This window comes from Oryctolagus cuniculus, chromosome 16 (genome assembly GCF_051225735.1).
Source record: "Oryctolagus cuniculus isolate XC-2025 breed Fujian yellow rabbit chromosome 16, ASM5122573v1, whole genome shotgun sequence".
NCBI lineage: Eukaryota > Metazoa > Chordata > Mammalia > Lagomorpha > Leporidae > Oryctolagus > Oryctolagus cuniculus.
In genome coordinates this window covers 11,981,415-12,009,064 of record NC_142882.1, presented here as the reverse complement: position 1 = coordinate 12,009,064, position 27,650 = coordinate 11,981,415, and the positions used below count along the sequence as shown (strand labels likewise).

Here is a 27,650-nt window from a genome sequence, read left to right as displayed (position 1 = left end):
TTATTCAATATTGTTAAACTCTAAAAAAAATTATTTGAAAATCAAAGTTACTGTAAGAGAGTGAGAGACAGAAAGAGAAAAGGAGACAGATCTTGCATCTGCTGATTCACTCCACAATGGCTTCAAGGACCAGGACTGGGAACACTCTAAGCCAGGATGCAGGAGCTTCAACTGGGTCTCTCATGTGAGTGTAGGGGCCCAGGCAGTTGGGCGATCATCTAATGCTTTCCCATGTACATTGGCAGAGACCTGAACCAGCAGTAGAACAACAGTAATTTAACCAGCACTCACAGGGATGCTGGGCACTGTGGACAGCAGCTTCACCTGCTGCACCACAAGGCCAGCCCAAATTTGCTAAAGTAAAAAAATATTGATATGAACATAATAGATTTCATGTATTTCATAGATACATTTCTAAGAAGATATCCATTCTTCCTTCCCTCCCTCCCTCATTCTCCCCTCCTTCCTTTCTTTTTAATTTTTGCAAAAATAGCATTTCAATTTGCTTTATAATCACAGGTGTAATGCCACAGTAATCATAATGATTCATAAATGAAAAGTAGAAAGACCATGTTCCACAGGAACTTACACGAGATGATAAGCAAAAATGAAATCCAAGATATCAGTTTCATTTTGATACATGGTGGGGTTTTTCTTTGCATCTATAGTAACTACTACACATCACAGAAAACAAATTATATTTTCTGATTGGAACTGGTTTATTTCAGTAAGCATAAGCATAAAGGTCTCCAGTTGCATCCATTTTTTGTCAAAGAGAGGATTTCATTCTATTTGGTAGGGGGTATATTTTGAAAAGTGCACATGTTTGCACTCACCTATGGAACCATCACAATAATCAAGATATTGCATATATAAAGTCATGTTGTTTACATTTGGAAAACTAAGATGAGCTTTCCTAAACCTCTAACAATCTTTCATGGTCAGCCACCCTGTGGGACACATCCTGTGATTTCTCTGGATTCAAACTGTCCCCATCATTTTAATGGGTGTTGTGGGGTAGAATTCCCTGCATTTGAACAATGATATGATGATCATTCAGACAAAAGTCAGCCTCCACCAAATAGAAAACCTGAAGATACACAGGAGGCAAAAGAAGGATTTCTCAGTCATATGCACCTCCCACCTCTAATCTGAATGTTCTCCCTCTTTCCAATTGTGCCTCCCCTCCAGCTTCATCCACTCCTGAAGAAAATCCAATTTACCAACAGTGCTGGGGAGGATGTTTCCTTCCATGAAACAAGACACCATATGGCACATTATGATATCCACAACATTGTGAATTTTCCTGCTGGATTTCGTTTGCTGATTAAAATCGGGGAGTTCTCCTCTGAGAGTGCACATGACCAAGGCTTGGTCCTCAATGAAGAGATGATAGAATGGCCTATAGCATTCAAGAAGGTGTGGATCCATGGAAATATTGGATACATACAGAGGGTCTGAGAGGAGATTAAGTGCGAGATTTTAAATAAGCATTCAATTCTCAATTCACATATTGGCTTCAAAAGATATGGTGTCCCTTACACATATATGAGTCAATGTGTATTAGAAGTTTATGTTTGTATTAGTTATTGCTGTTTTTACTTTGGAAATAATTATGCATTCAGATGTTGAGTGACTAAAATGAGCAATGTTAATGAATAGCGATAGATATCAGTATATAGACATAAAATTACAAAATACATGTGTACAGAAATTGTAAATTTTTTCAATTTTTTATTTATATAAGGTGAAAAATTTTCATTTCATGTATATATATACAGGTATATAGATTTAGAAGAACAGTGATATCTTAAATATGGTGAGAGTCATATATTTTAATGCAGCATGAACACAAGTAAATTATAAGTTGATCTATCCATCGCCTATTTGTAGCAAGCATTCTCATTTTCATTGTCATTGTGGTTGCCAATAAGTGCAGTTTCATTTCTGCATAGCATCTCACAGCTGTGGTCAAATGTTTTATCATCATTCTACTGTTGAAATCCCCCAGGGAATTTTGTGGGTGATTTGTGTAACTATCATGCTTTATGCCCAAAATGCATTCTTAGTTTCTTGAAATTGATACTCTTCCTGAATCTAGAAGTCCAGAAGAGGATTAGATACACAATCCATATTTTTATAACATTTGCTCATCATTTCTCTGTGGCCTTGTCTTTTTCTGAATACTCAGTCTCAAATATACACATTACATAATAATGATATGAATGTTAAAGATTTCAGAGGAAGAAATGTAGTAGAAAGAAACAAAGGCCTAGAAGAATAGATCTGGTGATGAACAAAATTACAGCAATCAGGTACCCTCATAATGTTTGGTAGACAATTGACAAACCTGGAAAGAGCATCATAGAAACTACAAATTGGATGTATGAAAAAATCAACAAGACAGAGAATGGGGAAGACAGTGATGACCTTCAGAGTGATGGGGCAAATAGAGACATCTTATCACAGTGCCTAATGATGTGCAAAACAATGACCATCGCTTCTCTTTCCCCCTCAGACTCCTCAGTCTTTATGTGGCCAGAGGTGTGGTCCAGGATTCAGGAAAATGCCACAGGAAGGAAGAGCTGTCTGCTGCTATATTTGTGTTATTTGTCCAGAGAGAGACATTTCCAATCATACAGGTAGAAAACGTGTAACTCACTATGAAAACTCCACCATCTTAACTATTTCTAGATAAAAAGGAAACCAAGAATCTTTATAATGGGATAAGAGTGCCCCATTGTTCTCTATGCACACTTTCACTCACTCTTTCCATACACTTGTTGTATGCTCACTCTCGCCATCTCAGTAGTCTGGTGGTGCTCATCCTCTCTAGCTCAACACTGACACTGATTCTCTCTGATATCCTTCTTTTCCATCCAGTGCTAGATGAGGCTGTCTCAATCTGAGATCTTCTAGTAGGCCTACTAATGTCTGAACAAAAAATATCAGATGAGCATTTGTTAAGGCTCCCTAAGGATTTCTAGAAATCTTGAAATCAAAACTTTTCGATACACACCTGAGAAACAGGGAGCTACTTCACAGGAATTGTGATGGGAATACTGTATTACTTTCTGTGCTGGGTCTTTTACATAGTGCGTGCTGTGTAGTACACATAATGAATGCCTCCCTTTGTCCTTTTGTTTTCTATACTAGAATAAGAGACAATAAGTGTGAAATATACAGACAAAACATCCTAATAACTATGCAACTACATAACACCTCCAGTCCTCCAGTCCATGAAGCTTGTATGATTACCAACTTAAAACCTGAGAAGCACTTTACTACAAGTGTGGACCAACTAATATCATTTCCTTTCTTTTAATAAATATTTCTTTTTAATTTCAAAGAGTTACAGAGGAGACAGACAGAGAGAGAGAGAGAGAGAGAGAGAGAAAGAGATTCCATCTACTTATTCAAGCCCCAGACATGCACAATTGACCAGGTTTGGCAAGGCAGATGCCAGCAGCCAGGTTCATTTGGGTCTCCCACATGGGTTCAGGGGACCCAAGTACTTGGGCCATCTTCTGCGGCTTTTTCCAGGCCATTAGCAGGGAGCTGGATTGGAAATGGATTACTGGAACACAAAATAATGTCCATAAGGGATGCTGGCATTGCAGCTGGTGGCTTTACATATCATGCCACAACACTGAATCTACTTTTGTTTATTAAATTGACATATGATTGAGAGAGAGACATGGTCACCAACTGGCCTGTTCTTAATGACTTCCTTCATGCTGCTGCTGCCGAAGTGTATTACTTCAACAGAGACAATGTGGTGTCCATGTGGTGTTCACATGACTAAAATGATGAACAAGCCATGCTTTCAGTGAAAAGGAGTGGAAAGTTCTCTTTCAATACTGTGATGAAAATATCACTTACTCCCATACAACCATTAAAAAACTAGTAGTGGTGGCGCCGCGGCTCACTAGGCTAATCCTCCACCTTGTGGCTCCGGCACACCAGGTTCTAGTCCCAGTTGGGGCGCCGGATTCTGGCCCGGTTGCCCCTCTTCCAGGCCAGCTCTCTGCTGTGGCCAGGGAGTGCAGTGGAGGATGGCCTGAGTCCTTGGGCCCTGCACCCCTTGGGAGACCAGGATAAGTACCTGGCTCCTGCCATCGGATCAGCGCAGTGCGCCGGCCACAGTGCGCTGGCCACGGCAGCCATTGGAGGGTGAACCAATGGCAAAGGAAGACCTTTCTCTCTGTCTCTCTCTCTCACTGTCCACTCTGCCTGTCAAAAAATTAAAAAAAAAATAAAAAAACTTTAAAAAAACCTAGTAGCAATAATTATTTTCTATGCAATCACAGCATATCAACATTTATATGGAAAGAGTGATGAGTCCATGCAGGAAATTAGAGTATTGACTGATGTATGGAAGTCCTAGGAGTGATAGATATTTTAAATAGGTCATCTACATTTGAGTATTAAAAAAAAAAAAACTTAAACCTGGTGACCGCAGACAAATATTTTAACCCATGTGAACACAAGCTTCTCCAGATAAAAACACTAGGGACAGTAGAGAAGAGGGTTTGGAAGAATCTATGCCCATATGAAATACAGGAAATACATCACTTTGAGAAAATAAAACACTGAAAGAAATATCTCTGAGTGACAAAATGAGTCCCCAGAGCCCCATGTGCTAAGGAGCTTGTTTCAGTGAGCTTCCTACACCTAGAGACGAGCATTCTCTCTGGGTCAGGAGTGCAGAAATATACTTTAGTGTGTCCTGGTACACATTAGAGCAGGCTGGACTCACCATGACATTGCAAAGGGGACCATTTTCCTTAACAGGGAAAAAGGAGCAAATTGTGAAGTGGAAACAGTCTTCCTTTTCTCCGCAGATGCAGAGCAGTGCAACCCGTGTGCAGATCATGAGTACCCAAACATGGAGAGAAACCGCTGCCTCCCCAAGCTGGTGACATTCTTAGCCTTTGAGGATGACCTGGGGAAGGCTCTGGCCTCCGTGGCTCTGTGTTTCTCTGTCCTCACAGCTGCAGTCCTCTGGGTCTTTGTGAAGCACCGAGACACTCCCATCGTCAAGGCCAATAACAGGACCCTCAGCTACATCCTGCTCATCACCCTCCTCCTGTGCTTCCTCTGCTCCTTACTCTTCCTTGGCCGTCCCAACACAGCCACCTGCCTTCTCCAGCAAATAGCATTTGGCCTTGTGTTCACAGTGGCTGTTTCCACCGTGCTGGCCAAGACCATCACTGTGATTCTTGCCTTCAAAGTTACAAAACCTGGAAGAAGTATCAGGCGATTGCTGGTATCAGGAGCTTCTAACTTCATCATTCCCATCTGCTCTTTGATCCAAGTGGCTCTCTGTGGCATCTGGTTGGGAATTTCTCCTCCATTTATTGAGTTAGATGCACATTCTGAGCCTGACCACATCATCCTGGTGTGCAACAAGGGTTCAGCCACTGCCTTCTACTGTGTCCTGGGCTACCTGGGCTCCTTGGCCCTGGCAAGCTTCACTGTGGCTTTCCTAGCCAGGAATCTGCCTGACACATTCAATGAAGCCAAGTTCCTGACCTTCAGCGTGCTGGTGTTCTGCAGTGTCTGGGTGACCTTCCTGCCTGTCTACCACAGCACCAAGGGGAAGGTCATGGTGGCTGTGGAGATCTTCTCCATCTTGGCCTCCAGTGCAGGGCTCCTGGGCTGCATCTTCCTCCCCAAGTGCTACATTATTCTCATAAAACCTGATAAAAATTCTTTGAAAGCTTTAAAGAACCAACGCAGTTCTAGGGGATCCTGAAATTTTTCTCATGCATTTCTTCACATTTTCAACTTTGTAATCAAAAGGAAGTTGCATTCCAACACTGTAAAATAAGCAAAACTAAAAACCATTGTTGTTTAGTCAATGAGTCCAGCAATTAATATCACCTTGTTCCATGATTGTACAGTTTCCATATATGCATGGATATGTCCTCAGTTTGTCCTTTTCCACTGATCAAACCAATTCTGAGCCAATGCCACACTCTTACTTACTGTGGTGTAATAAAAAGTTTTGATATGTAGAAGGGTGTGTACCTTTGTTCATTTTTAGAATTGTACTATCTGTTTTTGGACTTCTATACTAACTTTAGTTTCAGTTCATCGAGTTCCACTAAAAATCTTTTTTGGTATTTTGCTGAGTTAAATTTATAGGTTCAATCTGGGGAGCTATGACATCTTTATAAAATTCTGTCATCCAATATATTAATATTATGTTGCTTTTTAAATATCCTTCAAAAACATTTCCTAATTTGGTGATAAAACTCTTGTATGTCTTTGTCAGCTATTTTTCTATGTACAACTTCTGTTTCTAGTATAAAGTCAGATCTTTTTTCTATTAAATTTTTAAGTTTCTTGTTGCTTAGGCTATAGATTCTGCAATAAAGTGGATTTATTTACCAAAAAATCACCTTGTTCCACATGACACTCTTTGGGTTTGTAATTTGGTTCTGACCCCTGACCCCAGATTCCCAGGAAATAAACCCTTTCAGTGAGTGGTGATGGCTCAGAGATATTGGGTCCCTTTCAATCAGTATTTTTCCTGGCTCCTGGCCCTGGCCTCAGTTCAGGCTCAGCTACTGTGGGCACTGAGATGTGAAGCAGTGAAAGGTTGGTTTCTCAGCCATCTCTCTCTCCATTTCTCTCTACCTCTCAAAAAACACAATGCCATCTAGAAATAGTTTAATAAAAAATAAGAGTGATATTTAAAACGGAAACAGAGCTGACCAGCAAGTTATAAATACCAATGCCATTTTATATGATAGGGCTATCCCTGAAAATATACACACTGTTTGCTGCTTAGGACGCCTGTCATTCTATAAGTCTTTTGTGTGGACTGCTTCCCATGTTGTAACATTCTCTCCATTTTAATTCTCTCTATTGTTATTACCAAACACTTGATCATATTTATATAATCCCTCTGACAGTTAATCCTATCTATATGATCAATTAAACATAATATGATCACTTTAACATGTAAGATGGCATTATTACCACCCAGTTTCATGGGATTTGGAGTATCAGAGTGAGATTTTAGGTTTACCCTTAGAAGTAAGTCCATGGGGATGTATGCAAAACTATACAGTTCCTCTCTCTCTTATTCCCACCTTTATTTTTATAGGGATCTACTTTCAATTGACTTTATACACATATGATTAATTCTATGTTAAAGAAAGAGTTCAACCAATGTTATTAAGTAGGAAAAAATAAAAATAATTAAAAATAATTAAAAACTGTTCCTCAACAGATAAGACAAAGGTTGTTTAAGTCATTGCTTCTCATAGTGACAGTTTGATTTATATAGCTTTCATTTTAGGTGCTCTGTTAGTTATCACAGATCATGGAGAACATATGGTTTTGACCCTTTGAGACTGGCTTATTTCTCTCTAAGTATGATGTTTTCCAGATTCATCCATTTTGTTGCAAATGATTAGATTTCACCTTTTTTTACCACTGTGTAGTATTCTATAGAGTACATATCCCAAAATTGCTTTACCCAGTCTTAGTTGATGAACATTCATGTTGATTCCATGTCTTAGCTATTATAAATTGAGCTGCAATAAACATGGGAATGCAGATAACTCTTGCATATGCTGATTTCATTTCCCTTGGGTAAATTCCCAGGAGTGGGATGGCTAGCTCATATGGTAGGACTACATTCAGATTTCTGACGTGTCTCCAAACTGCCTTCTATAATGGTTTTCCAAGTCTACATTCCACCAACAGTGGATTAGGTTTCCTTTTTCCCCACAATCGCACCAGCATTTGTTGTTTGTTAATTTCTGTATGAGAGCCATTCTAACTGGGGTGAGGCGAAATCTCATTGTGGTTTAGATTTGCATTTCACTGATGGCTACTGATCTTGAACATTTTTTCATGTGTCTGTTGGCTATTTGGATTATATCAAAAGTACTGTCAATATGTGAAGTGGTGCTAAATTTTAAGTTTTGATAATATAAAATGCTGCTGATATAAATGTCTGAAAGTTAAAAAGTCTAATGATTTTGTGTTACTAGACGTGATGGTTATCTTAATGAGAAAGGCCCAGAGGCCTAAAGGGTTAACTGTTCTGTAAAATACTACAGGTGCTTTCAAAAACAATGGAGTAAGCAAGTGCCTCTTGTTGGTTAATGAGGTTATAACTTTTAATGTGGCAATTTAATCTTTTGACATCTACAGTTTTATATATAGTAATAAAAAAGACCTAAAGATTTCAAGAAGCTATTAATGAAACTGCTTTATTGTTCTACCTTGTATGTTACACGTGTGCACATATTGTATGTCTATATGGGAAGATTTATTAAGAGCTTTGTTTTAATTGCCTTATAGATAAAGAGATTGCTCATCGATTTAAACTGCTAAAAATAATCAAAGACACATTTTAATCCATGTGACCTGAATCTCTATTTCAGATGTTTTAAATCTGCTAGTACAAAGAAACTAAAAATATTTTATGTGCTTGTGCTTGAGTTTGCTGCTTAAACAAGCTACACCATGTTCGATACTTTAGAGATGTTTCCAAATACATGTATTCTTTTTTTTAACTTTTATTTAATGAATATGAATTTCCAAAGTACAGCTTATGGATTACAATGGCTTCCCCCCATAACGTCCCTCCCACCCGCAATCCTCCCCTTTCCCGCTCTCTCTCCCCTTCCATGCACATTGATTCATTTTCGATTCTCTTTATATACAGAAGATCAGTTTAGCATACATTAAGTAAAGATTTCAGCAGTTGGCTCCCACACAGAAACGTAAAGTGAAAAATACTGTTTGAGTACTAGTTATAGCATTAAATCTCAATGTACAGCACATTAAGGACAAAGATCCTACGTGAGGAGTAAGTGCACAGTGACTCCTGTTGTTGACTTAACAAATTGACACTCTTGTTTACGGCATCAGTAATCACCCTAGGCTCTTGTCATGACCTGCCAAGGCTATGGAAGCCCCCTGAGTTCACTGACTCTGATGATATTTAGACAAGGCCATGGTCAAAGTGGAAGTTCTCTCCTCCTTTCAGAGAAAGGTACCTCCTTCATTGATGACCCATTCTTTCCACTGGGATCTCACTTGTAGAGATCTTTCATTTAGGTTTTTTTCCCCCAGAGTGTCTTGGCTTTCCATGTCTGAAATACTCTCATGGGCTTTTCAGCTGGATCCGCATGCCTTAAGGGCTGATTCTGAGGACAGAGTGCTGTTTAGGACATCTGCCATTCTATGGGTCTGCTGTGTATCTCACTTCCCATGTTGGATCGTTCTCTCCCTTTTTTATTCTATCAGCTACTATTTGCAGACACTAGTCTTGTTTATGTGCTCCCTTTGGTTCTTAGTCCTATCATCATGATCAATTGTGAATAGAAATTGATCACTTGGACTAGTGAGATGACATTGGTACATGTCACCTTGATGGGATTGAATTGGAATCCCCTGGTATGTTGCTAACTCTACCATTTGAGGTTAGTCAGCTTGAGCATGTCCTGGATTGCACATCTCTTCCCTCTCTTATTCCTGCTCTTATATTTAACAGCAATCACTTTTCAGTTAAGTTTCAGCACTTAAGAAGAATTGTGTATTGATTACAGTATTCAACCAAAAGTATTAAGTAGAACAAACAAAAAAAATACTAAGAGGGATAACATATTAAGTTGCTCATCAACAGTCAGGGTGAGGGCTGATCAAGCCACTGTTTCTCATAGTGTTCATTTCACTTTAACAGGTTTCCTTTTTGGTGCTCAGTTAGTTGTCACATGTATTCTTAGAATTAATAGAAGCATTAGACCTTCTGGTAAATGTTTTCCTAAGTTGTTATCTAATGGTTGAAATACCTTTCTAAGTTTTTATTTGATATTGCTATTGTCAGTAAGTGATCTGGGACTTGCTCCCTCATTTCTCTATTCTAAGCCTGACTTCTTCCCTTATTTCTCTATTTTCTTCAAGGTGGGAAACTGACTCTATACTGAAGGATTCTCTAAGATGCACAATTTGAATTTAGATCTTATAAAAGGGATGACTAACATTTTCTGTAATAATAGAATAGTCAAAAATGAGAGCTTAGATTATGATTTCACAGCTAGATTTACCTCGACATGACACAGTAAACAGACCAAACAATGGGAGAAAAAAAATTAAAGTGAGGACATAGCTTTCCTCATGTGCATTGTCTGCCTCAGAAAAAAACCACTACCAGAACCTGCCTGTGACTATAGACTTCTAGTTTCACCTAATGAAGACTAGAGATGGGACTTGAGCACCCCTTGACTTTCATCCTCTGGTCTGCTTTAACAAAAGCCAGGAGCAGAAGAAAGCTAGGTATTAGAAGCAATGTAAACATTGGTGTTGCTGTGGATTCATTCTGAGGAGGAGTCCAGTGTGAGCAACAAGTGCAGAGTCACCACACAGATACCAGGAGTCGGGTGGAAGCGGGCCAGAGGCAAGCAGCCCACAGACTCATTTATTTCAGTTGGTACAGCAGATTATATAGCTGAGGCAGCCAATCCGGTCAAGGTGTATTTATGCCCTAACCAATCACAGCCTGAAGCCAGGCAGGCTCCATTGCCAGGTGGGTTTCGAACCCATTCCTGAATAACTGACACTCACCTGCCAGTGGCCATTTTGCCATGGCTTTCTCATTCCACCACACATAGGTAGCAGGCCTATTAAAGGCAGCTCTCTACAGGGATCTGCCCTCAAAGAGACCCAACAGGCCTGTTCACTGCAGTGGCTTTCAATGTGGAAATCCAGGGCTTCAGCATAAGTCAGCTTATGAAGAGCCCTGGCAGCTGCCAGCCAAGAGTTGGATCACTGGAAATGAAACTGTCCTGGAGTCAAAGAACACCCAGGTCAGAACCACAGATCTTTCTGGCTCTAAGCTGAAAGCCCTTCACTCAGTCCAGCTTCCAGAGTAACCACCACTGCTGAGGGAATGGCCAAGTAAGGTCAGTAATATTGCAGGCAGAACTGTAAATTTCCTGTTAGAGATGCCACCTGCCTTTACCTGGCCAGCTCTCCTCACAGGCCAAGTAGGTAATGGAAGTCAACAGGATGCCTTCCCAAGGAGGTTCACACCTCCCTTAGGATGTACCCCATGGGAAGAGATAGGTCTGGACCACATAACTGACAAGGCCTTAAAACCCACCAGATTATTATCAGGCCCCTTCTGTCAGTTTCTATTTGCCTCCAAATTGGAGAACTCATGTGTGGCTTTGAAAGCACCTTTCTTAGGTTCTCCAATAATGAGAACTTTTGTCTTTTGTTCTTTTGTTCTAGATCATATCTAGCTCATCTGGGGCCTCATTCCTTTGTAATCATAACCTCTACTCTAATATCAATGGCTCTACTCCTGGCCTGTGTGTATTGATGGTTCTCTAACCCACTTAATGTTGCATGATTTTTCAGAATTTCTCTACAGAAAAACCCCTATACCCAAAAAAGATGAGTGGCTTTTCTCCAAGTCTTGGCTGGAATCAGCTTTAAACCATATCCATCAAAGTCCTCCCAAGGGTCCAGAGGCACACCCCTCATTTCCTCTCCTCTATGAGATCCTCGCATTACTTGGTTAATGCCACTCTTAGGATCATTAGTTGCTATTCTCACCCTGTCTTTTATTCTACCATGTCTGTGTCTGGTGGTTGGGCCATGTGGTCACCTGGGTTCCAGCAAGCAGGGGCTAGAGCCTAGGAAGGTGTCCAGGTGTAGATCAATCCATAGATAAGATTGTGGCATTTTACTAACTTCCTGCTATTTACTGGAAATGATAATGTTTACAGTGTTTACAGGAAGTGATAATGGAACGAATCAAGGCCTTCACCAACCAGGTGGTCAACCAAATGCTGCTACAGGGATATACTCAGCTCCCCACCCAGGAGACAGTGGCTTGAGACATCACTCCATGTAGCAAAGAGAACCTCATTGCTCCATGTTAGCAGAAAGTAGCTTTAAACACTGAACATCACCCCTCTACCCTTCCTGGTCTTTTGGGGTGAATATAATCCCATGCAACCCTTACTTTATAAAAAACACAAGGGGGGAATGTCAGTAAAATGCCACATTCTTATCTATGGCTTGATCTACACCTGGACACCATCCTAAGCTCTAGCCCCCACTGACATTGCTGGAAGCCAGGTGACCACATGGCCAAACCACCAGTGTCAGCTCCACCCCTTTCCTAATGGGAATCACTGCTCCTACTTCCCTGCCCATCCCCCAGGAAAATTTTTGGAGGGCCTGTTCCTGAACATGTGGCTCTCTTTCTCTCCATCTCCTGATCTCTCTCTCTCTCTCTCTCTCTCTCTCTATATATATATATATCCTCTCTCTGTCTCAATATCTTCTCTCTCTCTCTCTCTCTCACTCTCTCTCTCTCTTACATTCTCCTCCCTCTTTTCCTTCTTTGCCCTACCCTCCAGTCTGTCAGGCTTCCTCCAATTCACTCTTTCCTTTAAAAATAAGTAAACAAATAAATGAATGAAAACAAACTCATTGGAAGATCTTCATAGAATAAGCCCAATTGGCCTTAACCAGACAGCAAGAGCCAGGAACTCAATTGAGGTTCCCCATCTACATACAGAAATCCAACTACTTGAGCCATTTCTGCTGCCTCCAATGGTCTGCATTAGCATCTCAGAGATTCATAATGGAAGGACCATTTCAAACAAACCTCTATCAGGAAATATCACTGCCAAAACCAGAACACAGTAGCTTTAGAGGATTCTGGGCTGGAAATTTATTTTATTTCCACGGTAATACAGAGCACATGAAACCCAAAGTTGTAAGATATCAATGCAGTAAAGATTTACATTAGTCTCAGAGTAAACATATAACATTGGGTTCTGAGAGAAGGGATTGTGCTCCTCAGAGACATGGGGAGAAAATGAGGAAAATACCACTGTCCTGATGATGCTACATCCAAAGTTCATGCCTCATCAGTTGAAATTGCAAAGCGTACAGAGCCCATGGAGATCATGCATGTTTTCTTGCATGCTAAGAGCAGTAAGTCACTCTCCTTAAACACTGGGCATATGAAATGTGATCATATCTGTGCACAGAACAACATAGAGCAGCATGGGGACTGCCTCATCCACAGCAATGCCTCATGTGGCTTCCACGAACCACACCTTCCTCATGTGAAGAAGCACTTTTCCACAATGTGTACAGTGACAAGACTCTTTAAATCACCACATAGTATGTGCACATTTGCAGAGGAAATTATTGTGCTCATCTTGAAAGCAATATAACTATATTCTGAGCATGCCTTTTCTTCCTCAGTGATAGATGGATTTGTCTGGATTTTATCCCTTTATTATCGGAATACATCACTAACATGTACAATATATTTAGAACTCATATATGCCTGTACATGGGACAAACACATTAAATAAATTAGCTGCAGAAATTAAAGTATAAGAAAAAGGCAAATAACCATCCGTAACAATTAATCACAGAAAATTCATATCACCATCTAATTTCTATTTGTACGTATAGCAATAGGATTAGAAATACCCTGTGTTCTTATTTAGTCAGTTTTTAGAAAAGAAATGAATTCGTCAATGGATTACAAAGAGATATTTCTAATATACACTACATTAGGTAACATGTGACCCAGAAGACAAGGGTTAGCTCACAATATAGATAATTTAAATATAGTCAGAAGATTTGGAAGTTTTCTTTTTGGTCATACCCTGATTCTTATAATATGAAAGAAATGCCATTCTCATAAAATAGTCCAATGGTAGAGACAGAAAATAACTTAAGTAATATGTATACAAAGAATTGCACTTATATAATGTATACATTTTTGTAAGCTTGGGCCTACCAGATGATACAAGGTGCATAAAAACAGAAATTGTGAATTCTGAAAAATCTATGTGTGCATTTGTAATTGTTGAACAAAAAAAAGTAGCTTGAATTTCATTTTTTGAACTTGAATAGAATTTAAAAAAAAAACCTCTCCCTGTATGTACATACTTGTCATTTGTCCAACCTACACAAAAATCATAGTAACATTTCCATCCAGGTAGAGTTATAGACAGAGAGAGAGAGACAGAGAGAAAGGTCTTCCTTCTGTTGGTTCACCCCCCCAAATGGCCACCACAGCCAGCACTGCACTGATCCAAAGCCAGGACCCAGGTGCTTCTTCCTGGTCTCCCGTGGGGGTGCAGGGCCAAAGCACTTCAGCCATCCTCCACTGCATTCCTGGGCTACAGCAGAGAGCTGGACTGGAAGAAGTGCAACCGGGAGTAGAATTGGCACCCATATGGGATACCAGTGCCACAGGCAGAGGATTAACCAAGTGAGCCACAGCGCTGGCCTCTCTGTTATGTTATTGAAGTACTATGATTAGCTTCCATAAACTTGCAACCAAACCTTTGTGAGATAGGTTAAACAAGAAGTCACATCCTAGGCACCCTTGAACTATATCATACGCCTACACCGAATAAAATACTCCATGATTTGCTGGAAGGGTACATGGACAAATAATTTCTCACCATTTGAACTCATGAGATGGTGGCCACCAAAAAAAAATGTATTTCAACCAAAAGACACCTAGAGGATAGGGAGGGTGAGGAAAAATAAGGACTGCTGAGTACACATGCACCTCCCACCTCTCATTTGAGTGTTCTTTCTTTCCAATTATGCCTTTCTATAGCTTCAGTAACTTCCAAGGAAAAGCCAATTTGCAAACAATGCTGGGGGTGATGTATCCTTCCACGATCAAGGCATCAAATGACAGACTATGATATCCATAGTGTGTGGATTTTCCTCTGGACCTTGGGTTGTTGGCTAAAATTGGAGAACTTCCCTGCAAGAGTGTACATGACCAAGCCTTGGTCACCAATGCAGATGATAGAATGGCCTACTGCATTCAAGAAATTGTAGGTCCATGAGATGAATTAGAAACAAAGAGAGCTGAGAGGAGATGAAGTATGAAACTTTTAAATATGCATTCAATTCTCATTTCACATATAGGCATAAAATATGATGTTCCTCATACACGTCCTCATCCTCAGCCAATATCTATCAGATGTGCAAGTTTGTACCAACAGCTGAGTAAATGGTAGGAAAAAAAATTAATACATGGAGAAAGAAGCAAACTAAGAAGACAGAAGTACACACACACATACACAGAAACTTATAGATACTACATATATTTCTGTATACATTCTAAATCGCTTAATCATATATGGTGAGAATCTTTCTTGTATTTTTATGCAGTTAATTGGTAAGTTCAACATCAAGTTATGTGTTAACTATTGTTCAGAATGCACGTAAGTGTGTGCTTTCACTGGTTAACCTGCTTAAGAATTCTAAAAACTGTACACAGAAGTAGCAAGAAAGCAGATCAATGAAGGATGGAGGTCCTTCCCTTCTTTTTCCTTTTACCACCTTCTCTTTCCATTTTATTTTGCTCTCCATTCAGAGACAGATAGACATATTCTGTACCACTCTATTGTTCTCATCTCCTGATCAGCTTCTGAAGATCTTAAAATGAGTGAGACTAATGGAACTCCAGCTCCCATACCTGCCCCCACCACCTGCCTGCACCAGCAGACACATGGAAGAGAGAAGGGACTGAAGTCAGTGTTAGGTCTAAGGCACTCACGCTGGGTGTCATTGCTAACAAGTGTGTCTGTAGAGAAGCTGTTCATGCCTGAGATCCACCACTCAAAATACAGCCTGTCCCCCCATATATCAGCATTTGAAATCTACTCCATAGAAGTCTTTTGGGCATTAGATCCTGAAAATAAGGGGCAATCCTTAATCACTGGTATTCTATATGGGAAAAGTCAGGGCCTGCCTTGTTCAGGAGCCCATGAGACAAGTGTGGAGTCCAAATTCTGCATTCTACTTTCTGTTTTCCAACTGGCAAATGTCTGTCCATCTCCATTCTATGCAGAAGAGAGCCTGCCATCATGTGTGTACTTGTCATGTCCCAGAATTTACTATTCCTAGATGTAGAAAATTCCTTTATGGGCACAGTCTGCCAATTCTATGTGTCATTAGACTTCCACATGAAGCTATATGTTATGAAAGTATTTCCTCATAACTGATGGACATTATGTTATTGTTTCCATGACCACCAAGTGTCATTTTGTATGCATAACCCTCACTTGTTTACTCAATATTAGATATTTGGAATGCCATGCATTTTGTGCAACTATATGTATTATACTGATGATCATTTTATTTGCATATTTATCTGATGAAAATAATTAGGGAAAATTCTTGGATCATGAAGTATGTTCCCTTATAAAGCTTTTGATACTTCTTGACAAATCCTTGCTGATAAAACTACTCATTTCTGTTACCTCACAAATTCCCATACCCATTGTCTCCCCATTCTTCAGTTCATCCTCTTGCATACCTTGTGTCTCTATGGATCTGCCTGTTGTGGGGACTTCATATAAATTGATTCAAATAAACCTCTGTTGACTGGCACCTTTCACTGCACAATGTTTTCATGCTCTATCCATTTTGTGGTTTGTACCAACATGTAGCATACTTTTCACATAATATCTTAATAACTAGGTATAAATAGGTATCAAGATACATCTGGTTAGCTATTATAGGTTAAGAATATTAAGAATATATAATTTTAATCTTCTGGATATAAACTATACCATTGGTGTCATCTAAAACTTACGCATCTGGCAAAAAACTTTGAGCAATCATAGATCTTGTTCTGCCTCCAGATACCAGATTCTTGAATCAATCTTACTTTGTCATCAAATTTTTTAAAATCTTCCAAGTGTTAAAAATGTTTGACACAGGCAGTTAAAACCAAAATTAACATTTGGGATTGCATAAAATTGAGAAGTTTCTGAACTTCAAAAGAAACAGTCAGGAAAGTGAAGACACAACAGACAGAATGGGAAAAAATATTTGCAAACTAATAAAAGAGTGGGAACAAGAGAGGGAAGAGATGTGCAATTCGGGACATGCTCAAGCTGACTTACTGCAAACGGCAGAGTTAGAAACATACCAGGGGATTCCAATTCAACCCCATCAAGGTGGCATGTACCAATGCCATCTCACTAGTCCCGGTGATCAATTTCTGTTCACAATTGATCATAATGATAGGACTAAGAGCCAAAGGGAGCACATAAACACGATTAGTGTCTGCAAATAGTAGCTGATAGAATAAAAAAGGGAGAGAACGATCCAACATGGGAAGTGAGATACACAGCAGACCCATAGAATGGCAGATGTCCTAAACAGCACTCTGGCCTCAGAATCAGCCCTTAAGGCATGCGGATCTGGCTGAAAAACCCATGAGAGTATTTCAGGAATGGAAAACAAAGACACTCTGGGGGAAAAAAAAAACCTAAATGAAAGATCTCTGCAAGTGAGATCCCAGTGGAAAGAACGGGTCATCAAAGAAGGAGGTACTTTTCTCTGAAGGGAGGAGAGAACTTCCATTTGACCATGGCCTTGTCTAAATATGATCAGAGTCGGTGAACTCAGGGGGCTTCCATAGCCTTGGCAGCTCATGACAAGAGCCTAGGGTGATTACTGATGCCATAAACAAGAGTGTCAATTTGTAAAGTCAACAACAGGAGTCACTGTGCACTTACTCCTCATGTAGGATCTCTGTCCTTAATGTGCTGTACATTGAGATATAATGCTATAACTAGCACTCAAACAGTATTTTTCACTTTATGTTTCTGTGTGGGAACAAACAGTTGAAATCTTTACATAATGTATGCTAAAGTGATCTTCTGTATATAAAGAGAATTGAAAATGAATCTTGATGTGAATGGAAGGGGAGAGGGAGTGGGAAAGAGGAGGGTTGTGGGTGGGAGGGACATTATGGGGGGGAAGCCATTGTAATCCATAAGCTGTACTTTGGAAATTTATATTCATTAAATATGAGTAAAAAAATATTTGCAAACTATGCAACAGATAAATGGTTAATAACCAAAATCTACAAAGAAATCGAGAAACTCCACAAGATCAAAACAAACAACCCATGTAAGAGATGGGCCAAGGACCTCAATAGACATTTTTCAAAAGAGGAAATCCAAATGGCCAGCAGGCACATGAAAAAATGTTCAAGATCACTAGCAATCAGGGAAATGCAAATCAAAACCACAATGAGGTTTCACCTCACCCCGGTGAGAATGGCTCACATACAGAAATCTACCAAGAACAGATGCTGGCGAGGATGTGGGGAAAAAGGGACACTAACCCACTGTTGGTGGGAATGCAAACTGGTCAAGCCACTGTGGAAGTCAGTCTGGAGATTCCTCAGAAATCTGAATATTACCCTATCATTCAACCCAGCCATCACACTCCTTGGAATTTATTCAAAGGAAATTAAATTGGCAAACAAAAGCTGTCTGCACATTAATGTTTATTGCAGCTCAATTCACAATAGCCAAGACCTGGAACCAACCCAAATGCCAATCATCAGTAGAATGGATAAAGTAATTATGGTATATGTACTCTTTAGAATACTATACCACAGTAGGAAACAATGAAACCCAGTCATTTGCAACAAAATGGAGGAATCTGGAACACATCATGCTGAGTGAAATAAGCCAGTCCCAAAGGGACAAATACCATATGTTCTCCCTGATTGGTGACAACTGACTGAACACCAAAAAGGAAACCTGTTGAAGTGAAATGGACACTATGGGAAACGGTGACTTGATCAGCATAGCCCTGACTGTTAATGAACAACTTAATACATTATCCCTCTTAGTAGTTTTTTTCTGTCTGTTCTACTTAATATGATGGTTTAATTCTGTAATTAATACACAGTTATTCTTAAGTGTTGAAATTTAACTGAAATGTGATCCCTGTTAAACATAAGAGTGGGAATAAGAGAGGGAAGAATGTACAATCTGGGACATGCTCAGGCTGACTTGCCCCAAATGGTAGAGTTAGAAACATACCAGGGGACTCCAATTCAATCCCATCAAGGTGGCATGTACCAATGCCATCTCACTAGTCCAAGTGATCAATTTCAGGTCACAATTGATCATAATGAAAGGACTAAGAGTCAAAGGGAGCACATAAACAAGTCTAGTACCTCCTAATACTAACCAATAGAATAAATAAAGCGGAGAGTGATCCAACATGGGAAGCGAGATACTCAGCAGACTCATAGAATGGCGGATGTTCTAAACAGCACTCTGGCCTCAGAATCAACCCTAAAGGCATGCGGATCCGGCTGAAAAGCCCATGAGAGTATTTCAGGCATGGAAAGCCAAGACACTCTGGCAAAAAAAAAAAAAATCTAAATGAAAGACCTCTGTGAGTGAGATCCCAGTGGAAAGAACAGGTCTTCAAAGAAGGAGGTACCTTTCTCTGAAGGGAGGAAAGAACCTCCACTTTGACTATGACCTTGTCTGTATATAAAGAGAATTGAAAATGAATCTTGATGTGAATGGAAGGGGGAGGGAGAGGGAAAGGGGAGGGTTGTGGGTGTGAGGGAAGTTATGGGGGGAAGCCATTGTAATCCATAAGCTGTACTTTGGAAATTTATATTCATTATATTAAAGTTAAAAAATGTTTGACACATAAGCAATTTTATGCACTTCTTTGTGAGACAGGGCCATATTTCAAAACATGTATGCTGCATCAAATCACACCCTTCTAGACTGCTTCATGTGCCCTGTGTTTTGTAATATAGCATCAAGAATACCTAGTGTAATCAAAGGAAAATCATTTCTTATATCCTAAATTTTTTTCAAGGTTATGGGGTTCTCAGAAATAGTTTGGAGAGTTCTCTACTTTATTACTTGATCGCAGTTTAATGTAGATGCTGGAAAGTTAAGACCATTGGTAAAGATTTGGTTTTGGAGTGGCATGTGGTTCATAAGTTTATACATGTACCTTTGATACTTAAGATCTCTGCATATTTTCTACAAACTTTGTGCAGGGTCTGAAGGAAACACTGGGCTGCCTTGTATTTGGAAAAAGAAGAATTAAATCCATCAGCATGCAGCTGACAGCAAGTGCTGTAAGTAACCCAGCAGTGAATAAAAATGACCTTTTCAGGGAAATTAACTGCAATTAAGCAAAATGATTAAAAGCAAGAAACATCTCAATGTAATGCCCTTAATGTATCATTACAACAAGTAAAACGAAGTATTGAACAGATTTCAGAAGCACATTTTTTGATAGATCTACTTAGTAAACTAAAAGTAAATGCTACTTCTGAAGTAAAAAGATTTTTTTCCTCAACTGTTTAAGGAAAAGAAACAAAATTTGACTATTTTAGGCAAAATCTCAGAATTTCAAATTCTGCATGTAAGACTAATAGAAAACTGTGAAACTAAGAAAAATGCACTTAACATAAAATCAATATTGACTTTTAGAAATGGTATAAAATTATTTCCTGAATTTAACACATTAAAATGACAATATCTCAACCTCAACTTTTAAACACGTGAATCAATGCACCCCAACAGAAGATGATTACATAGACTTATTATATCCCACGTAATCTATTGACAAGTATGAACTTCCTTAACTCTCAAATTATGGATGAAATATAAAAATAAGAAAAATTTCATAGGAAGAGGAGCAAAAGTATCCATTGTGAGAAAACAAAACATCTACTCTCTTGGACATGAAACATTTGAGAGCTATTATGAAATACCAAGACTCATACTTTTGCTTAAGATATGTAGAAAAATGAGAATGTTCAAGACTCAAATGTGATATGATAAAATAGAATTCAGTGCTTGAAGAAAACAGTGAATAAAAAGTGAATGTTGTGAATATTCTGACATATTGATGTTCTGAATGAAAAAGCAAACATAATTGAATGAAATTACCTCTGTGTTAGCATATTATATGGGAAAATTACAGAAAGGGCTCATGAAAATCCCTTTGGTGAATAGATTACAGATGCTCCCAAACACTTGGATAACTGACAGGTCAGATGTGTTCAACTATTTCAGAAGGTACTGAAAAAAAAAATGCTTCCCTCTTGGGTTCCATCCCTAAGTAGAAGTGAAATCCCATGTTGGCACACACCAAGGCTTTCCTGAAGGGCTCGGGAAGGTGAGTATGATCATGGACACCGTTTTCTTCAGAGGAGTCCATGGGCCATTCCATGATCTTCTTGAGCCGTTGGAACCTCATTCACACCTCCTCCATATGCCAGAGCTGAGGCACCGCTGAATGAAAGTCTGAAAAACATAGTTCCGTTGTTGCTCTGAAATCCTTGTTCTCACACTTCTCCCTGCTGTTGCCCCTCTCTTTAGATGGCTGTGGAAGAACTACCGATATGGGCTGGCCTTCCATTTTGCCATCCAGGAGAACAATAAGGACACCCAGCTCCTCCCCAACCTGACCTTCGGTTTCCAACTCTACAATTCTGTTACCAGTGGTCAGTTCACCCTGAGAAGCACTCTGCACTGGCTGACTGGAAATCATCATCTCATCCCTAACTACATCTGCTAGGCACAAGGGAGACATTTTGCCATCACTGCTGGAACCACATCAGCATTTTCGGCTGAAATTGGAACAATGCTAGAGCTGTACAAAACCCCACAGGTAAATGGGTTGTGACTTCTGGTGAGAAATATTTCCATCTCCCACCAGATCTGTCACGTCTAATGCAAGGGTCATGTGGAAGCCAGTTGCACTTATACTACTATTAGTTTAAACAGATTCCACAGAATTCCTTGGGCTGTGAGAAAGAGAAGGAGCAGTGGATCCTGAGAGCCTCATCTGAGATCCCTGTCTAGGGCAGATGTATGCATCCCCATCTGCTTGGACTGTTGATTGCTGACTATTGACAGGGAATATCCACAGCACAGAGATGTCCTAGGATGACTCCATGTTAGATGTGGGGATATAAAGATCTTGTCCTGAATTTTCCATTTGGAAACCCACTGAAATGATGACAGTCCCAAAGATCATTAAGGAGTATTTGGGCCTCAGTTATACTTAGATGAGATTTCACCCTCTTCCTATGCCCAATCCTGACCTCGTCACATTCAGCAGATTCCTTCACAGGGTTCCCAGTTCACTTTGCATGTGAAACTCAGAGATTTAAATCTTAGTGTGTGTTTGATTGCCTGAGAAACAAAGAGAGGCAGGCAGTGTACACACATTCACTGGTTTAGTCACCAAATACAAACTTTGGTGCTGGTGCTGACTAACTGTGGTGAAGCCTCAGAGTCTAGCACTCAATTCAAATCTCCCAAGTAGGTGTCAGAAACCCAATCACATGACCAATCAAGCGGACTACCAGGGGCTGCATTCGCAATTCCAGGATTCTGAAAGGAGACCCACTTGAAACAGGTAGTGTTCTGCACACATTACCAACAAACTCAGAGTGCAACAGCATAGGGGAATTCTGGTTTGAAAAGCAATTTTCAAAAACTCAGAGATGGTAGGTGATTGTATTCTTCAAAACAATTTAGGTTATGCTCTGAAAACAAATGAAATTCAAAGTATTAAGAGATCAACACATGAAACAGTTGTTTGTCCCTGAGGTAACATCTAATACCAGTTGCAGTGGGAGCTGTTCTCCACATGTGATATGGGGTGAGAGGTGGGAAGACCAATGTCCTGGTGATGCTGCATCCAAAATCCATGCCGCCTTCTCCCCACAACTGGAAATGAAGATACTTGGATATCTTACAACTTTCATTTTATGAATAAAGATTTACATTTCTCCTCCTAAAGCAATAGGCATTGAAGCTTGGTCTTCTCTGAACCTAGATGATAGAACATGGTCATGTCCACTCTGGAAATCACTTTTTATTCTCACTTGCCAAAACAGAAAACTCATATCCCACAAAAGTCAGATCATGGTGGTTTTCTTTCCATTCAGATCACATATGGCTCTTTCGATCCCATGCTAAGTGATAGAAAAAAGTTACCATCACTCTGTCAGAGGGCCACCAGTGACAGCTCTCTCACCTGTGGAATGCTCTCCTTGCTGCTACATTTTGGCTGGATTTGGGTGGCGACCTTTGTATCTAATGATATGAAAGGTGAGAAGTTCCTTGAGGATATTGAAACCGAGATGATAAACAAAGGTGACTGAATGGCCAATATAATAAAGCTCCCAGACACTAAGTCAAAGTATGAAGAAATGGAAATATCCTCCCCAGCAGGGCTTTGAATTTCATCAGCAAATGTGCATATTCTATATGGTGATGTATGGAGCCTCCATATCATGGAATTTCTAAGTGAATTCTATTTAACCCTGGGGAAGGTGTGGATCATGGCTGCAAGGTGGGATATTGTGAAGGAGACACACAGCATGCTGCACTCTTTCCATGGAGGCTTCTCATTTTCACACCACAAGGAAGAAATCCCTGGCTTCAACCACTTTGTCAAGACGGTGGACCCTTCCCACTACCCAGAAGATTTCTTCCTCAGTCAACTATGGCTTCATGCTTTTCACTGCTTACCACATGGGTCACTTTGTGGAACAATTGGAGTCTGCCCACCAAATGCTTCCTTTGAGTTTTTCCCAGGACACACTGACATGCTGACCACATCTGACTCCAGCTATTTCATCTACAATGCTGTGTATGCAGTGGCCATGCCCTCCATAAGATGCTTTCAGAGCAACTAGAAAAGGGATCTCCAGGAGATGCAGCTCAACCTAGGATTCTTCCATGGCAGGTAACATCTCCCAGAAGAGGACATGCGTTGAACATCTGTTTGCATCCTCAGTTATTTTTATTGCAGTACCACGTGACCATGTTTTCATGTTGAAATTAGCATGATCAGGTACAATGGAAAGTGGACTCTTTCACAACACACTGGGCATAGATATATCTGTAATTGTTATCTGTGTGAGGAGGATTTGATATGGAACATTTTAAAATACACTTCTTGCTATGGGACATGATAAAAGCATTTTAAAATGCTATATATGCTAAGAATTGCACATAAATCTACAGATAAATGAGTTTTGTTCATTTGAACACACTCATAACCAACACCCAAATTAAGAACATAGCATTATGAAAAAATATTTCTTGGAGGTGCTCAAAGATGGTGGAAGAGGTAGGGAGCGCACTGATAGTCCGGGAAAAGATAGTTTAATAAAAGTGGAGATATTGTAGTTTCAGGGAAGAGTTAGGGGAAAAAACTGCAAAGGAAACATGTCTGGAACCAGTGGGACACGGTGGACCTATGTGGAGGGCATAGGCGCCCATGGCTCGGGTACCCAGCCGCCTAGTCTATGCACCAGCACTGGAAAGGAAGGTAAGGCAAAACCTCAGTAGCCTGGGACACTGGTGGGAAAGCAGCAGGAAGAGCCTAGAGGGTACGAGGCTTGAAGCCCCTTGGGGGAAAGTTCACCAGGCTAACTAGAGAGGGAAAAAAGGGGGAGACCGGTATGGACACGATTCTCTCTCTCCAATAACTTTACAAAGGTGAGCAAAACAAATAGCAGGTGCCATTTTGGACATATGTAACAGCTGCCCAACTTCAGGGCTGCAACCACCCTCAGCCAAACAAAAAACCTGACTCTGGTGGGGAGAAATAACAGGAGGTTACAATCTAGTGAATGTGTGGAGCTTATGAACTGAGGGTGTGTGAAGGAACTCATGGAGTGCCTGAGATGTGAGTACTCAGTGGGAGATGCACAAACTCGGTAACCTTGGCAAACCAGTGGGAGATTGCAGGGGAATCTGAGCTTACACTGAGGACTGCACAGATCCTTTGTGTGGTTCTTGGGACAAAGCAGATGATTATTATACCAGCTGGGGCCAGTGCTCAGACACTGACTGCCTTCAAGGAGAATAGTTCAGCTGTGTGGAATTACTTCACTTCTGAATAAAAAGTGAGAGAGAGAGAGAGAGAGAGAGGAAGAAAGAAAGAAAGAAAGAAAGAAAGAAAGAAAGAAAGAAAGAAAGAAAGAAAGAAAGAAAGAAAGAAAGAAAGATTTACCACACCAAAAATGGGTGTGTCAACTTTGATACACCCTTAACCCTGAAGAACTGAACAGAGCTCTTTGGCCACACCCATCACAGGCCTCCAAAGATCCACCAAAAGCAGACAGTCTGCTTAATCTAGAGTCAAAGTATAACGAGAAAAGCCACCACAACAAGGAAAAAAATGAAGAAACCAAATAATATCTCCACAATGCCAAGCAACAAACACAGAAACTGAGGAAACAAGAACAATGAAGACATTATGATGCCCCCAAATGAACATGACACTCCAATTCAAGATTATGAAGATGATGAGATAGAAGGGATGCAAGATATGGGTTTCAAAAAATTTATCATAAAAACATTTAGAAATTCTCAAAAACAAATGCTTGAGCTACATAAATCCTTACTGGACAGGATAGAAAATCTCTCTCAAGTGGGTGGGAGGGAAGTTATGGGGGGGGGAAGCTATTGTAATCCATAGCTGTACTTTGGAAATTTATTTTCATTAAATAAAATATAAATACAAAAATTTTAAAAAAAAAAAACACAGTAAAAAAATGAAACCTTAAGGAGAAATCAAAATGAAAGGAGAAGAATCTAGTAGAACAAGAAATGGTGATATTGAAGAGAAAACAAAATGAAATGAGGAATACAATTGATCAAATGACAAACACATTTGAGAGCCTTAAAAACAGAGTCAGTGAAGTAGAAAAAGAATATCAGACTTAGAAGACGGAGCACAGGGAAGTATACAGTCAAACCGAAGAAAAGGAGAGGAAATTAGAAATCTAAAAAATATTCTTGGGAATCTACAGATTAGAACTTAAAAACCCAACATTCGGGTTCTAGGAGTTCATGAAGGCATAGAGAGAGAAAAAGGATTAGAAGGCCTTTTTAGTGAGATACTAACAGAAAACATACATGGTATGAAGAGGGCCAGAGACATCCAAGTACAGGAAGCTCATAGAATCCCCAATAAACTCACCGAAAGAGATCCTCACCATGACACATTGGCATCAAACTCACCACAATGAAACATAAAGAAAAAATTCTAAAATGTGCAAGAGAGAAATGTCAGATTACTCTCAGAGGATCTCCAATTAGACTCACAGCGGACTTCTTATCAGAAACCCTACAGAATAGAAGGGAATGGCCAGATACAACCAACGTATTAAGAGAAAAAAAAAATGCCAGCCCAGAATATTATATCCTGCTAAGCTCTCATTTGTGAATGAAGGTGAAATCAAGACCTTTCATAGCAAACAAATTGAAAGAATATGTCACCACTCGTCCAGCCCTGCAAAAGATGCTTAAAGATGTATTACACACAGAAACACAGCCATCAGTATGAAAGAAGGTCAAGGAAGAACACATCCCAGGAAAAGATCACAGGAAGTTCAAAGCATATATTAGAAATATCTTTGGGAAAATGGAAGGGCAAACTTACTATTTTTTAAAACTTTTATTTAGTAAATATAAATTTCCAATATACAGTTTGTGGATTACAATGGCTCCCCCCCATACCTTTGCTCCCACTTGCACCCCTCCCATCTCCCGCTCCCTATCCATTCCATTCAAATCAAGATTCATTTTCAATTATCTTTATATACAGATCGATTTAGTATATATTAAGTAAAGATTTTATCAGTTTGCACCCACACAGAACATAAAGTGAAAATACTCTTTCAGTACAGTTATAGCATTAATTCACAGTGGAAAACACATTAAGGATGGAGATCCCACATGAGGAGGAATTACACAGTGACTCCGGTTGTTGACTTAACAATTTGACACTCTTGTTTATGGCGTCAGTAATCTCCCTAGGATCTAGTCAAGAGTTGCCAAGGCTATGGAAGCCTTTTGAGTTCGCCAACTTCGATCTTATTTAGACAAGGTCATAGTCAAAGTGGAAGTTTTCTCCTCCCTTCAGAGAAAGGTGCCTCCTTCTTTGATGGCACTGTTTTTTTCCAATGGGATCCCACTTGCAGAGATCTTTCATTTAGGTTTGTTTTTTTTTTTTTTTTTTTTTTTTTTTTTTTTTTTTTTTTTTTTTTTTTTGCCAGAGTGTCTTGCCTTTCCATGCCTGTAATACTCTCATGGGATCTTCAGCCAGATCTGAATGCCTTAAGGGTTGATTCTGAGGCTAGAGTGCTGTTTAGGACATCTGCCATTCTATGAGTCTGCTGTGTAACCCACTTCTCATGTTGGATCATTCTCTTCCTTTATTATTCTATCAGTTAGTATTCGCAGACACTAGTCTCGTTTGTGTGATCCCTTTGACTCTTAGACCTATCAGTGTGATCAATTGTGAACTGAAATTGATCACTTGGACTAGTAAGATGGACTCAGTACATGCAATCTTGATGGGATTGTAATGGAATCCCCTGGTAAGTTTCTAACTCTACCATTTGGGGCAAGTCCGATTGAGCATATCCCAGATTGTACATCTCCTCCCTCTCTTATTCCTACTCTTATATTTAACAGGGATCACTTTTCAGTTAAATTTCAATACCTAAGACTAAATGTGTGCTAATTATAGAGTTCAACCACTAGTGTTAACTAGAACAAAAAAAAATACTAAAATGGATAAAGTATTACATTGTACATCAACAGTCAGGACAAGGGCTGATCAAGTCACTGTTTCTCATAGTGCCCCTTTCACTTCAACAGGTTTCCTTGTTGGTGCTCAGTTAGCTGTCACCAATCAGGGAGAACATATGATATTTGTCCCTCTGGGATGGCTTATTTCACTCAGCATGATGTTTTCCAGATTCCTACATTTTGTTGCAAATG

General features: G+C 39.8%; 1 protein-coding gene across 1 annotated transcript in view; it reads left to right on the top strand.

Annotated features, from left to right (window-relative positions):
- Positions 1 to 1,269: 1,269 nt before the first annotated feature.
- LOC149121478 (vomeronasal type-2 receptor 116-like) overlaps positions 1,270 to 27,650 on the top strand; it is a 45,967-nt gene continuing 19,586 nt past the window's right edge. Inside the window, exon 1 of the mRNA XM_089315528.1 lies at positions 1,270 to 1,419. Coding sequence (XP_089171654.1) covers positions 1,270 to 1,419 — 150 coding nt within the window. The remainder of the gene's footprint in view (positions 1,420 to 27,650) is intronic.